Source organism: Hemiscyllium ocellatum, chromosome 12, assembly GCF_020745735.1.
Source record: "Hemiscyllium ocellatum isolate sHemOce1 chromosome 12, sHemOce1.pat.X.cur, whole genome shotgun sequence".
Lineage (NCBI taxonomy): Eukaryota > Metazoa > Chordata > Chondrichthyes > Orectolobiformes > Hemiscylliidae > Hemiscyllium > Hemiscyllium ocellatum.
Window position 1 is genome coordinate 101341364 of NC_083412.1, and position 15779 is coordinate 101357142.

Genomic DNA, 15779 nt, shown 5'->3' on the forward strand with positions numbered 1-15779 from the left:
TAGAAAAGCATCATGGGTCAGCACAATCTTGGTGGGCCAAAGGGCCTGTTCTGGGGCTGTATTGTTCTTTGTTCACCCCCTTTGCCCCAAGAGTGCCACCATGAGGGAACAATTGGAAAAGGAGAAACCCTCACTTTCTCTCAAAGAGTCACCAAATAGACAGACACATAACAACACAATCAGTCACCGCAGGCAAACTGGTGAGGATGTTGATGTTTATATAATGTTCACAGTTCACATCCACATCTCCCCTGTCCTCAGCACAAGATAAAGCAAGGCTGAAAATATCAGGGATACCAAGCTGAGAGATTATAACTTTATTGGGTGTGAATGCTAAACCCCTGGGCGTTGATCAACCAACCTGACCAGCTACCCAGCTATTTACAAAGGTCCTCAGCTGCTGTCAAATTGCCTCAGACATCGAGCTGTCGGGGGGTGTCCAGGGGGGATGAGCTGTCGGGGGGTGTCCAGGGGGGACGAGCTGTCGGGGGGTGTCCAGGGGGGGGGATGAGCTGTCGGGGGGTATCCAGGGGGACGAGCTGTCGGGGGGTGTCCAGGGAACGAGCTGTCCGGGGGTATCCAGGGGGACGAGCTGTCGGGGGGTATCCAGGGGGACGAGCTGTCGGGGGGTATCCAGGGGGGACGAGCTGTCCGGGGGTATCCAGGGGGACGAGCTGTCGGGGGGTATCCAGGGGGACGAGCTGTCGGGGGGTATCCAGGGGGACGAGCTGTCGGGGGGTATCATCGAGACAGTCCAGTCTCTGCTCCATTTCAGCAGCCCCAGATCCCCATTGACAAGATCCACTCTGAAAGTTTATATTACTCTCTCTCTATACATATATATTTATATAATTAAACCTGGATGAAAAATTAAGGATTATGTAAATAAATAAAGAATTATTCAGTTAGACCACAGATTGAGCTTGAAATAATTTCAGTGAAAAGCCATCAGGAGGGTAAAGGAGGGGGAATGATCACACGGAGGTGTGGTCAGCTATCAGAGCAGTTCTGACAGATGCCAACTTCTTGCTCTCCTCACAGTCTGGCTGTGCCACTGCCCTAGTCTCACATACAGCCTCACTCACAGGAGGAATGGGAAACTCGGAGTTGGAATCTAATGGAGCTGGCACAGAGTTACTCCTGATCCTGGAACACCAGAATGGGAGGGGGCAGCTGGTGCCCAGGGACGGAGTAGGTTTCATGAGGCTGTCTGTGACTCACACAGACTGACTTTGATACCAAATCACATCATTTCTTCCTTAGTTAAAAGAAAGTCACTAATATTTCAGCAGAACTGAGACAAAGACAGAACATAATTACATCACTCCCCACAGAGCTGACTGTATAGAGACATTTACAGAGACAGACAGCTCCTGTCATGTGAGGTGAGGGCACTGTCTTGTCACACACTGCTCTCCTGTCATGGCACAGAGAACCCCAAAATTACATTGCACAGCATGATCACATGACAGAGCCCCATCACCTCACATGACAGAGTGCTGGGAAAACACAGAGGCCAGTCACGTGACATTAACCTCCAACATGTGGTCATCCTGGCTGGGGATGACGAGGATCTGCATGCTGGAGCTGGTGTTGAAGACCTGGCCACTGGAGAAGGGGAGCAGGCGAGGCATCGACACACTCCGGTGCTCATTGCTGCTGGATGAATGGCTGCTGCCCCGGCTCCTCGTACTACTGCTCTCCACCTGCTCATCCAGGGCTCGGTCCAGGGACAGGGTGTCGTTCTCCATCCAATTATCTGCAGGGGACAAAGACAACACATATAACAGGAACAGATCCAATACCCCAGAGTACCAAGACCCCAGACAGCACCTACACCACCAATACTGTACCCCAGTGTTATACAGGGACAGACCTGTCCCCACCAGTACTGTACCCCAGTGTTATACAGGGACAGACCTGTCCCCACCAGTACTGTACCCCAGCGTTATACAGAGACAGACCTGTCCCCACCAGTACTGTACCCCAGTGTTATACAGGGACAGACCTGTCCCCACCAGTACTGTACCCCAGTGTTATACAGGGACAGACCCGTCCCCACCAGTACTGTACCCCAGTGTTATACAGGGACAGACCCGTCCCCACCAGTACTGTACCCCAGCGTTATACAGAGACAGACCTGTCCCCACCAGTACTGTACCCCAGTGTTATACAGAGACAGACCTGTCCCCACCAGTACTGTACCCCAGCGTTACACAGTGACAGACCTGTCCCCACCAGTACTGTACCCTAGTGTTATACAGGGACAGACCTGTCCCCACCAGTACTGTACCCCAGTGTTATACAGAGACAGACCTGTCCCCACCAGTACTGTACCCCAGTGTTATACAGAGACAGACCTGTCCCCACCAGTACTGTACCCCAGCGTTACACAGTGACAGACCTGTCCCCACCAGTACTGTACCCTAGTGTTATACAGGGACAGACCTGTCCCCACCAGTACTGTACCCCAGTGTTATACAGAGACAGACCTGTCCCCACCAGTACTGTACCCCAGCGTTACACAGTGACAGACCTGTCCCCACCAGTACTGTACCCTAGTGTTATACAGAGACAGACCTGTCCCCACCAGTACTGTACCCCAGCGTTATACAGAGACAGACCTGTCCCCACCAGTACTGTACCCCAGCGTTATACAGAGACAGACCTGTCCCCACCAGTACTGTACCCCAGCGTTACACAGTGACAGACCTGTCCCCACCAGTACTGTACCCTAGTGTTATACAGGGACAGACCTGTCCCCACCAGTACTGTACCCCAGTGTTATACAGAGACAGACCTGTCTCCACCAGTACTGTACCCCAGCGTTATACAGAGACAGACCTGTCCCCACCAGTACTGTACCCCAGCGTTACACAGTGACAGACCTGTCCCCACCAGTACTGTACCCTAGTGTTACACAGTGACAGACCTGTCCCCACCAGTACTGTACCCCAGTGTAATACAGGGACAGATCTGTCCCCACCAGTATTGTACCCCAGTGTAATACAGGGACAGACCTGTCCCCACCAGTACTGTACCCCAGTGTTATACAGAGACAGACCTGTCCCCACCAGTATTGTACCCCAGTGTTATACAGGGACAGATCTGTCCCCACCAGTACTGTACCCAGTGTAATACAGGGACAGACCTGTCCCCACCAGTACTGTAAACGTTATACAAGTCATTGAGGTGAAACGTAAGTTCTGCTCCAATTTGTACAGATGTTGTCAGATGTGTGGAATACAGTTCCAGTCAGACAGCATAGAAAGAGGCCCTTCGCCCCACCTTGTCTATGCTCATCAACAAATATCAAGCTGCACTAATCCCATTTACCTACATTGAGTCCCTCACCTCCTTTGTTCTGGTATTTTAGCTGCTTGGCTCCATGCTACTGAATTGCCGTGAAGTACTTGCCTCCATCACCCTCTCCAGCAGCACCTACCATATTTCCACCACCCTTTGAGTGAAAAGGCTTTTCCTCTAACCCACTTACCTCTCACTTTTTAACTTATACCCTCTGGTCTTTGACATGTGTGCCAGGGGGAAAAGATTCTCACAATCTACCCTCTCTATGCATCTCCTTGTCTTGTATCCCTCAATCAGACCGTCACTCCCCCTCCCCTCCCCTCCCCTCCCCCTCAGTCTTCCTGTGCTCCAGGTAAAACAAACCCAACCTACAAAGTCTCTCCTTTAATGGAGACTTTCCATCCCAGACAACATCCTGATAAATCTCCTCTGCATATGTTCCAGTGCAATCACATCCTTCTGATAGTGCGGTGACCACAACTGCAGACATTATTCCATCTGTGGTCTAACAAATGTTTCATAACATTGTTACAACATCTGCCTGCTCCTATATTTGATGCTGAGTATCTTCTGTTTTTATTTCAACGTTGATAAATCTGATTCTGAATTGGCCTCCTGGTGAATATGAAAACCTCCACTGCCTTGGTTTATGTGGCGGTCACTCAGAGTTATCATGCCATTCTGTTCCTGTTCCCGAGATTCCACAGGGATTCAACATTCCACATGAGCTTCCTCATTTTCAGCCTCTTGCGATAATTCTGTGCTCCCTGCTTGCTTGTTCCAGCAGGCGGCCAACTTGATTGTGGGCTTGAAAATTCTCACCATTCTCAATGCCTAAATATCCTTACTCTTCCAGATCACCCCGCCTTCTCTCTGTGGAAACTATGATTATTACTTTTGGTCAAAGAGGCACCACATCACACTGAACAAATTCCAATCACAATCTGGTCAGCACACTGTCAGACCCAGGTCATAGACAGCCACATACACAAATCAGTACAACATCACTCCCTCACTCCCTGACCCCCCCAGCACCACCCACCTCCCCCAGCCCCCCTGCACACCCACCCCCACCACCTGAAACACTGCCTTCCACTCCTTGTACAGACACATTGGGAAAGAGCAGCTGCAGCCAGTCTCTCCTGGTCTCCAACATGAAAAACTCCATTGCCTTGCTCTCATACCTGTCTCCATTGGTCCAGCCTGGCCGGCCTGGAATGGGAGGTACTTGAAGAGTTTGATATCGGGATACGGGAGGAATCCAGCAAACAGAGGCATCACTTCCATGTGCACTTTGTGAGTGGCACGGGTTGCAACTGGCATGGAAATAACCCCGGAGCTCTTACCGCACACTGCCCAGTTACTGCTGTTATCAACAACTGAAAAGGAAAACACACATTTTAAATCTCAACTGAAGCTGAATAATCAACACCACAGCATTCGGCCACTGGGGGGGGTCACACTGGCAGCATTCGGCCACTGGGGGGGTCACACTGGCAGCATTCGGCCACTAGGGGGGATCACACTGGCAGCATTCGGCCACTAGGGGGGGATCACACTGGCAGCATTCGGCCACTAGAGGGGGTCACACTGGCAGCATTCAGCCACTGGGGGGGGTCACACTGGCAGCATTCGGCCACTGGGGGGGTCACACTGGCAGCATTCGGCCACTAGGGGGGATCACACTGGCAGCATTCGGCCACTAGGGGGGGATCACACTGGCAGCATTCGGCCACTAGAGGGGGTCACACTGGCAGCATTCAGCCACTGGGGGGGGGGTCACACTAGCAGCATTCGGCCACTGGGGGGATCACACTGGCAGCATTCGGCCACTGGGGGGGGGGTCACACTGGCAGCATTCGGCCACTGGGGGGGGTCACACTGGCAGCATTCGGCCACTGGGGGGGTCACACTGGCAGCATTCGGCCACTGGGGGGGGGTCCTACATCATTTCATAACAATCCTTCAGCTGTAGATTCCATGTAAAGCTCCCTCTACACTGTCCCCCATCAAACACTCCCAGGGACAGGGACAGCACGGGGTTAGATACAGAGTAAAGCTCCCTCTACACTGTCCCCAAACACTCCCAGGGACAGGGACAGCACAGCGTTAGATACAGAGTAAAGCTCCCTCTACATTGTCCCCCATCAAACACTCCCAGGACAGGGACTACATGGGGTTAGATACAGAGTAAAGCTCCCTCTACACTGTCCCCATCAAACACTCCCAGGACAGGGACAGCACGGGGTTAGATACAGTGTAAAGCTCCCTCTACACTGTCCCCCATCAAACACTCCCAGGGACAGGGACAGCACGGGGTTAGATACAGAGTAAAGCTCCCTCTACACTGTCCCCAAACACTCCCAGGGACAGGGACAGCACAGCGTTAGATACAGAGTAAAGCTCCCTCTACATTGTCCCCCATCAAACACTCCCAGGACAGGGACTACATGGGGTTAGATACAGAGTAAAGCTCCCTCTACACTGTCCCCATCAAACACTCCCAGGACAGGGACAGCACGGGGTTAGATACAGTGTAAAGCTCCCTCTACACTGTCCCCCATCAAACACTCCCAGGGACAGGGACAGCACAGAGTTAGATATAGAGTAAAGCTCCCTCTACACTGTCCCCCATCAAACACTCCCAGGACAGGGACTACATGGGGTTAGATACAGAGTAAAGCTCCCTCTACACTGTCCCCCATCAAACACTCTCAGGACAGGGACAGCACGGGGTTAGATACAGAGTAAAGCTCCCTCTACACTGTCCCCATCAAACACTCCCAGGACAGGAACAGCATGGGGTTAGATACAGAGTAAAGCTCCCTCTACACTGTCCCCCATCAAACACTCCCAGGACAGGGACAGCATGGGGTTAGATACAGAGTAAAGCTCCCTCTACACTGTCCCCCATCAAACACTCCAGGACAGGAACAGCACGGGGTTAGATACAGAGTAAAGCTCCCTCTACACTCCCTAGAGTCGAGACAGCCAATCAGCTCCTGTTGAATTTGCGAGGAGTGTAAAGTGCTGAGACACTCTCTGATCACACTGACACTAACTGCCAGACAGGTTATTTCATGTCAAATACTGAAGCTTCTAGGTTAAAGTAAGCTATAAATGAAAACGCGAGTCAACGGAAACATCCTGCGGAAACATCGTACCTTCGTACATCAGCTTGGTGGCACAATACCCATCACAGTCAACCAACGATTCATCTTTATCCATCTCTGTGAGGTCAGCCAGGCGCATAATTGACACTTCCAGATTACACAGGGTTCCTGTTTTACACATCTCAGCTCCCAGGGATGGGGAGATTTCAGCTTTCACATCATACAATGTCTAAGGAGAGTGAGAGAACACCGTTACAGCACAGTACAGGGTCAGGGAGAACACCGTTACAGCACAGTACAGGGTCAGGGAGAACACCGTTACAGCACAGTACAGGGTCAGGGGGGAACACCGTTACAGCACAGTACAGGGTCAGGGGGGGAACACTGTTACTGCACAGTACAGGGTCGGGGGGAACACTGTTACTGCACAGTACAGGGTCGGGGGGGAACACTGTTACAGCACAGTACAGGGTCGGGGGGGGGGAACACTGTTACAGCACAGTACAGGGTCGGGGGGGAACACTTACTGCACAGTACAGGGTCGGGGGGGAACACTGTTACAGCATAGTACAGGGACGGGGGGGAACACTGTTACAGCACAGTACAGGGTCAGGGGGGGAACACTGTTGCAGCACAGTACAGGGTCAGGGGGGGAACACTGTTGCAGCACAGTACAGGGTCAGGGGGGGAACACTGTTGCAGCACAGTACAGGGTCAGGGGGGGAACACCGTTACACCACAGTACAGGGTCAGGGGGGGAACACCGTTACAGCACAGTACAGGGTCAGGGGGGGAACACTGTTACAGCACAGTACAGGGTCGGGGGGGGGGGAAACACTGTTACAGCACAGTACAGGGTCGGGGGGGAACACTGTTACAGCACAGTACAGGGTCGGGGGGGAACACTTACTGCACAGTACAGGGTCAGGGGGGAACACTTACTGCACAGTACAGGGTCAGGGGGGGAACACTGTTACAGCACAGTACAGGGTCAGGGGGGGAACACTGTTACAGCACAGTACAGGGTCAGGGGGGGAACACTGTTACTGCACAGTACAGGGTCGGGGGGGAACACTGTTACTGCACAGTACAGGGTCGGGGGGGGAAAACACTGTTACTGCACAGTACAGGGTCAGGGGGGGAACACCGTTACAGCACAGTACAGGGTCAGGGGGGAACACTGTTACAGCACAGTACAGGGTCAGGGGGGGAACACTGTTACAGCACAGTACAGGGTCAGGGGGAGCACGGTTACTGCACAGTACAGGGTCAGGGGGAGCACGGTTACTGCACAGTACAGGGTCGGGGGGGAGCACTGTTACTGCACAGTACAGGGTCGGGGGGAACACTGTTACTGCACAGTACAGGGTCGGGGGGGGGGAACACTGTTACAGCACAGTACAGGGTCAGGGGGGAACACTGTTACAGCACAGTACAGGGTCAGGGGGGAACACTGTTACAGCACAGTACAGGGTCAGGGGGGAACACTGTTACAGCACAGTACAGGGTCAGGGGGGAACACTGTTACAGCACAGTACAGGGTCGGGGGGGAACACTGTTACAGCACAGTACAGGGTCAGGGGGGAACACTGTTACAGCACAGTACAGGGTCGGGGGGGAACACTGTTACAGCACAGTACAGGGTCGGGGGGAACACTGTTACAGCACAGTACAGGGTCGGGGGGGAACACTGTTACAGCACAGTACAGGGTCGGGGGGGGGAAACACTGTTACTGCACAGTACAGGGTCAGGGGGGGAACACCGTTACAGCACAGTACAGGGTCAGGGGGGAACACTGTTACAGCACAGTACAGGGTCAGGGGGGGAACACTGTTACAGCACAGTACAGGGTCAGAGGGAACACTGTTACAGCACAGTACAGGGTCAGGGGGAACACTGACTGCACAGTACAGGGTCAGGGGGAACACTGTTACTGCACAGTACAGGGTTGGGGGGGGGGGGAACACTGTTACTGCACAGTACAGGGTTGGGGGGGGGGGGGAACACTGTTACAGCACAGTACAGGGTCAGGGGGGGAACACTGTTACAGCACAGTACAGGGTCAGGGGGGAACACTGTTACAGCACAGTACAGGGTCGGGGGGGAACACTGTTACAGCACAGTACAGGGTCGGGGGGGAACACTGTTACAGCACAGTACAGGGTCGGGGGGGAACACTGTTACAGCACAGTACAGGGTCGGGGGGGGGAAACACTGTTACTGCACAGTACAGGGTCAGGGGGGGAACACCGTTACAGCACAGTACAGGGTCAGGGGGGAACACTGTTACAGCACAGTACAGGGTCAGGGGGGGAACACTGTTACAGCACAGTACAGGGTCAGAGGGAACACTGTTACAGCACAGTACAGGGTCAGGGGGAACACTGTTACTGCACAGTACAGGGTCAGGGGGAACACTGTTACTGCACAGTACAGGGTTGGGGGGGGGGGGAACACTGTTACAGCACAGTACAGGGTCAGAGGGAACACTGTTACTGCACAGTACAGGGTCGGGGGGGGGGGGAACACTGTTACAGCACAGTACAGGGTTGGGGGGGGGAACACTGTTACAGCACAGTACAGGGTCAGGGGGGGAACACTGTTACAGCACAGTACAGGGTCAGAGGGAACACTGTTACAGCACAGTACAGGGTCAGGGGGAACACTGTTACTGCACAGTACAGGGTCAGGGGGGAACACTGTTACAGCACAGTACAGGGTCAGGGGGGGAACACTGTTACAGCACAGTACAGGGTCAGGGGGGAACACTGTTACAGCACAGTACAGGGTCGGGGGGGAACACTGTTACAGCACAGTACAGGGTCAGGGGGGAACACTGTTACAGCACAGTACAGGGTCAGGGGGGAACACTGTTACAGGTTCAGGTGGGGCATGGTATAGGGTCATGGTGGGAGAGGAGTTTGTTTTGAACTCGTGTTCTCAGGGTATCAGCATGAGGATCCTGGCAGAAGTCAGTGACGTTACCATTACACCTCCGTCCCCCACAAATTGGATACAAAGATTTCCTTTTCTGCAAGGGAAACATTGGGAATAATCTCCAACTGTCTGAGCCTTTCATTTCACGTGGTCATCCTGGGTCTGTGAGTTGGTTCAAAGACTTACGCAGAAATTGTCCAGTTTGAGCTGGTAGGTGAATGGTTTGATCAAGCTCAATTCCTGGCCGGTTAGTGGTGTGAAGGCCACACTGAATTGGCAGTGAAGGTAGGCTCCTGGATCCTGGCTCCACTTTAACTCCCACACGAAGAACATGGCTTGCTTGCTGTAGATGTGCTGATATAATAAAACAGAGCAGACAGAGGTTGGTCAGATTTCTTCAGCCAGAGGGTAGGCAATCTGTGAAGCTCATTGTAGCAGGTGGCTATGGAAGCTCAGTCACTGAGTATATTTAAGACAGAGATGGATAGGTTCTTCATCAAGAGAGGCAGCAGGAGAATGGGGTTCTGAAACATATCAGTCACAAACCAATGGCAGAGCAGACTCAATGGGTCAAAGGGCTGAGGACTGCTCCAATATCTTCTACATCCAACAAGGAGACAAGGCCAACACTAACATGGAGTAGGCCATTCAGCCCCTTGAGACTGCTACTCCATTCAATGAGATCACAGCTTCCCCTTCCCACACTCTCTCCAATTCTCCTGATGTCATTCACCTCCAGAACCTGATTGATTTCTGTCTTGAACCTGCTCCGTGACTGGGATTCTCAAATCACAGAGGACACTAAAAGCTGAAAAATTCATTAGCCTCTTCCCCCTCCCCCCCCCTCCCCCCCACCCCCCACCTTGTGTTTATGATCCCAGCTGATGGTGATACTGGACAGGTCAGATCCCAGAGTGAATTGATGTTACAATGTGGTTACTATGGTGTTGAGTCACTGAACATAATCACAAGGCTACTAACATCCCTTTAATAAAAATAAAAATCAACATGTATTACAGGTGTAAGGGGGAAAACCCTTATAACCCTACCTGAAATGGTCGAACTATACATATCAGAAATGAGTTAATGAGAGCTTTTCATGAATTGCAATCCTGCTGTGCTGGAGAGGTTCAAACGATACCATTCAGAGTTCTCAACTCACAGGGTCACCCATGATGGTACGGTCAGAGGGGAAGAACCAGACAAAATATGATCCAACACAAGTCTTCAACAGCGATCCCGGCAGAAGATATTAGTGTGACATCAACAGCTGCAGCAGTGGATAAGATCCCCTGTCCTTGGAACAGGATCTAGCTTCTGTCAAGAATCGTATGTCAGCTGATGTGGCACAGCAACTCTATGTTAAAAGATGTTGTACACAACATGTCTACTTAGAGGGGTCCAGCCCCCACACAAACACAGCACAGGCCTGTAGTGATTGGAGAGGTGTGACAGGGACAGGATCAAGAGATCTCAAAGTCCCTACCTTCAGACCAACACATTGCTGGTGGAGTTTGACTCAGGACCCTGTTGGAACAGGAACAGAAGAGGATCTTGGCAGCTTCCTTCTTGACTGAGTATCCTTCTTCACGATTTACTCTGTTCACCCCACACGGGGTAGCGGTGAGAAAAGGTGCCCCAAATATAGTCAGTCAGGCTCATCACCAACCAAACTGGAGAACCACATCCATCTGCAGCCTGAAAACCAACGTTAACCTCGACCCCCTTGGACAATCACCATAACTATCGCCTGGAACAAAGAGCTCGCCTTGCTGCCAGTTACTCAGACACTGAAGTCAGTGCCCTGCAGGAGACTCGAGGAGCAGCTGATATCAGTGTCTGAGTTCCAGGTGGTGGTGGTCACACCTTCTCCAGGAGAGGGAAACCAAAGGACGAACCTCTGACCCAGGGAACTGGATTTGCCATCAAGAATGAGCTTGTCAACAGAATCTGAGACACTCCTGTAGTCAGCAACGATCACCTCGTGACTCTCCAGCTACTGTTCTGGACTAGGCCAGACCACTTCAGCAGGCAGCCCCAGACCGTAACTTTGCATTTTGTTTCGGGAAGTGTGCTGTGAAAGTAACCCAGAGTAAAACTGAATAATCAACCGAGCTAAAACAGAATACGTGTGTAATTTTGTGAATAAACTATGAAACACAAAGAACAGAATAAAGGACTGCTACAGAACTCAATCTATCCAAACTAGACTTAATTATGCTGTTGTGAATATACACAACAGTCCCAATAAGCAAACTCCCTTTAAAAACCAGTATCAATGGAACACAGGCTTACAGGTTGAAGTCAAACGGCAGAAAGAGAGAGAGTTTCCACACAGCTCCCTGTTGAACGTCCCAGTTCAAGACTGAACTAAACTGCTCAGCTCAGCTAGAGAGCTGACCACTCCCCTTTCTTGATACAGGTCACTTCTAAAACATGACCACTCCGGCCTGAAGTCTCATCTGTTTACACAGAAACAAAAGGCCTCTCAATGCCCTTTAATCTCTGTACCAAACCAGACTGATCAGAGCCTGGCCCGGTTTACTCCCCCTCTGAAAAAAAATCAAGTACAAAGTCTCCTCAAGCCAAGGAACAGTTTTTAGGGGAAAAAGAGGGACTAGTTTTGTGACACTACAAATGGTGAGGAACCAGCAGGCAATGGTGGAAAGTGGCCATGCTCCAACCCTTGATGGCATTGATGAGTTCAAAGAAGACTTTGCCTCCATCCTGGACACCCACATCTCTAAGCAAGATCTGGTCCTCCTTGGGCCCTTTCACACGAGGGTTGGAATGAAGGCTCAAATCTGGAAAAGGACCACAGGATCAAAAAGCATCAGGAATTGTAACTTCAGTGGGATTCGTGTGCTCACCAAATGTGCGGATCATCAACTAGTCATCACAGTTCCATCAAAATGGCAAGTTCATTTTTCTTGGATGCGTCCATGATTCAAAGCATTGGCACACGATCAACGACATCTTCAATCCCAAGACCTAAACGATGTCCTCATTACCAAAACAGAGCAGACGGCTGCTGGACATATCACCAGCTCATCCTCAATGTCCAGCAAATGCCACCAGAAACGGCTGCAGATGAAGAAACTGTTCAGAAAAAAGCTCAATGTTGACCAATTTCAAAAGCTGAGCAGACTAGTGACTGTCCAGCAATGTCTTCATCATAATCTTCGAAGAGTTCCTTTTAATGAAGTGGAGGAAACTGGAAAGAGCTGAAGACAGCAGGAAACACCAAGACTGGTTTGATGAGAATGATCACATCCTCCAAGACCCCATCGACAATAAGGGGAAAGCTCTCCCTGCTTGGCAAACAACATCACCAGCGAGGCACAGAGGAGAACTCATCAAACAGGAAAGGTGGAATTACAAAGACAAATTAGGGAAACCAAGAGCCATTGGTGGACTGAGAAAGCTAATGAACAACAACTCCCTGTCGGACAAATCCGACACCTGGGTTTCTTCAGTGCCATCAGAGCAACACACACACCCAACACCCTTGGCCTTTAACCAGTACAGAGTGAAGATGGAACCTTTTTGACAGACAGAGAAAACATCAGCCTCTGATGGGGAGAATGCTTCAAATAACTCAGAAAGCAGGATGCAGTCGTCAATGAAGACCTGTTTGAGGAAATGCCCCAGCTTCCTATCAGTGGCAATCCTGGACTCCCACTTAATGTGGCAGAAATTGAAGGGGCCATTCGACACATGAAAAATGGAAACGCAGCAGGAGTTGATAGGATTCCAGCAAAGATGCTCAAACTTGGCGGAACAGACCTTACCGTTATCTCCATCAACTTGTCCAGAAAACCTGGGACAAAGAAGAAATCCCTGCCATCACCACTGTCTTCAAGAAAAGAAACAAAGTGGACTGTGGGAACTATTGAGAAATCTCTCTACTCTCCACCACCGGGGTGATCATCACCCAAATCCTCACAAGGCACCGTCTCCCAGTCTCAGAGGAAATCCTTCCTGAAAGTCAGTATGACCTCCAACCGAATTATGGAATTATGGACATGATTTTCATTGCTCAGCAACTCTAAGAGAAATACCAGGAACAACACCAGTCAATCTATGTGGTCATTAACGACCTGACCAAGGCTTTTGACTCACTCACTCGGCAGTGCTATCAAAGGCCAGCTGTTGAGTGAAATTCAGCAACTTTCTCCACTTGCTCCACTCCAAGCTATCAGCAATGATCCTCACTGACCGTAATATGGCAGGATCCTTCAAGGTCAAGATGGGGTTGAGCAGGGATGGGTCAGTGCCCCGATCCTTTTCTCAATCTTCATCACCACCATTCTTCATCTTGTCAAGAACAAGATTCCAAGTGGTGTGGATATTGTCCACAGGATGGACAGTTAAACCCAAACAAGAACCAAACGCTGACCTCACTTGTGGAACATCAGTATGTGGTGACAATGTTATCTCTGCTCTCTCAGAAGGAAACCTTCAAACCTCACTGAATACCTTCACAGAAACATAGCAAAGAATTGGCCTCAGCCTCAACCTGGGGAGGACTCAAATCCTTTACCTGTCCCAGAGCATGTATCGTTTAATTCCCCCTTTAAGGTCAACGGTGACTTACCTGGGAAACTTCCTCTCAGCTGAGGCTGACATCAAGGTGGAGATTCAACATCACATCCAATGTGTGAGAGTTGCGTACAGATGCCTAAGGGTGAGAGGCTTTGACATCTGTGGCAGCCCCGTGCTGATACCGAGATCCAAGTGTATAAGAGAGTCATCCTTCCAACTCTTCGACATGGCTCGGAAACTTGGACTGTGAATAGACTCCACCTCAAGGTCCTGGAGAAGTCCCATCAATGTTGTTGATAGAGATCCTCTGCATCAGCTGGGAGGATAGCTGTACTAACGTCAGGGTCCTTGAAGCAGCTAACAGCACCAGCATCAAGTCTATGATCATCTGAAACTGGTGGTGGGCAAGTCATTGGAGGGAATCCTGAGGATTCCTTGGAAAGGCAAGGATTGATTAGGGATAGTAACATGGCTTTGTGCGTGGGAAATCATGTCTCACAAACTTGATGGAATTTTCTGAAGATGTAACAAAGAGGATTGATGCTGGCAGAGCGTTGGACATGATCTATATGGACTTCAGTAAGGTGTTTGACAAGGTTTGCCACTGGAGAGTGGTTAGCAAGGTTAGAGCTCATGGAATACAGGGAGGACTAGTCATGTGGATACAGAACTGGCTCAAAGGTAGAAGACAGAGGGTGGTGGTGGAGGGTTGTTTTTCACTCTGGAGGTCAGCGACCAATAGAGTGCCACAAGGATCAGTGCTGGGTCTACTATTGTTGGTCATTTATATAAATGATTTGGATACAAACACAGGAGGTATAGTTAGTAAGTTTGCAGATGACACCAAAATTGGAGGTGTAGTGGACAGTGAAGAAGGTTACCTCAGATTACAACAGGATCTTGACCAGATGGGCCAATGGGCTGAGGAGTGGCAGATGGAGTTTAATTCAGATAAATGTGAGGTGCTGCATTTTGGGAAAGCAAATCTCAGCAGGACTTATACACTTAATGGTAAGGTCCTGGGAAGTGTTGCTGAACCAAGAGACCTTGGAGTGCAGGTTCATAGCTCCTTGAGAGTGGAGTCGCAGGTAGATAGGACAGTGAAGAAGGTGTTTGGTATGCTTTCCTTTATTGGTCAGAGTACTGAGTGCAGGAGTTGGGAGGTCATGTTGCGGCTGTACAGGACATTGGTTAGGCCACTGTTGGAATATTGCGTGCATTTCTGGTCTCCTTCCTATCGGAAAGATGTTGTGAAGCTTGTAAGGGTTCAGAAAAGATTTACAAGGATGTTGCCAGGGTTGCAGGATCTGAGCTACAGGGAGAGGCTAAACAGGCTGGGGCTGTTTTCCCTGGAGAGTCGGAGGCTGAGGGGTAACCTTATAGAGGTTTACAAAATCATGAAGGGCATGGATAGGATAAATAGACGAGGTAGTTTCCTGGAGTGGGAGAGATCAGAACTACAGGGCATAGGTTTAGGGTGAGAGGGGAAAGATATAAAAGAGACCTAAGGGGAAACATTTTCACACAGAGGGTGGTACGAGTATGGAATGAGCTGCCAGAGGATGTGGTGGAGGCTGGTACAATTGCAACATTTAAAAGCATCCAAATCGGAAGGGTTTTGAGGGATACGGCAAATGGGACTAGATTAATTTAGGATATCTGGTCGGCATGGATGAGTTGGATGGAAAGGTCTGTTTCAGGGCTGTACATCTCAATGACCAACTCTGGCGGGCCAGCCTTGTGTGTAGACACCGGAGTTCCTACTGCCAAAACAAGCCACCTTGACCCAGCTCAGGGCAGGTACTTGGATAACAGGAGGACAGAGGAAGCATTGCAAAGTCTTCCTGAAGGCTCCCTGTAGAAATCTAATATGG

General features: G+C 50.6%; 1 protein-coding gene across 2 annotated transcripts in view; it reads right to left on the reverse strand.

Moving 5' to 3' along the window:
- Positions 1 to 201: 201 nt before the first annotated feature.
- trappc10 (trafficking protein particle complex subunit 10) overlaps positions 202 to 15779 on the reverse strand; it is an 88239-nt gene continuing 72661 nt past the window's right edge. For both annotated transcript variants that reach the window (XM_060833874.1, XM_060833875.1), the window contains 4 exons: positions 9547 to 9714; positions 6474 to 6651; positions 4494 to 4688; positions 202 to 1759 (listed from right to left, as the gene is read on the reverse strand). In XM_060833874.1, coding sequence (XP_060689857.1) covers positions 1521 to 1759; positions 4494 to 4688; positions 6474 to 6651; positions 9547 to 9714 — 780 coding nt within the window. In that variant the 3' untranslated portion in view covers positions 202 to 1520. The remainder of the gene's footprint in view (positions 1760 to 4493; positions 4689 to 6473; positions 6652 to 9546; positions 9715 to 15779) is intronic.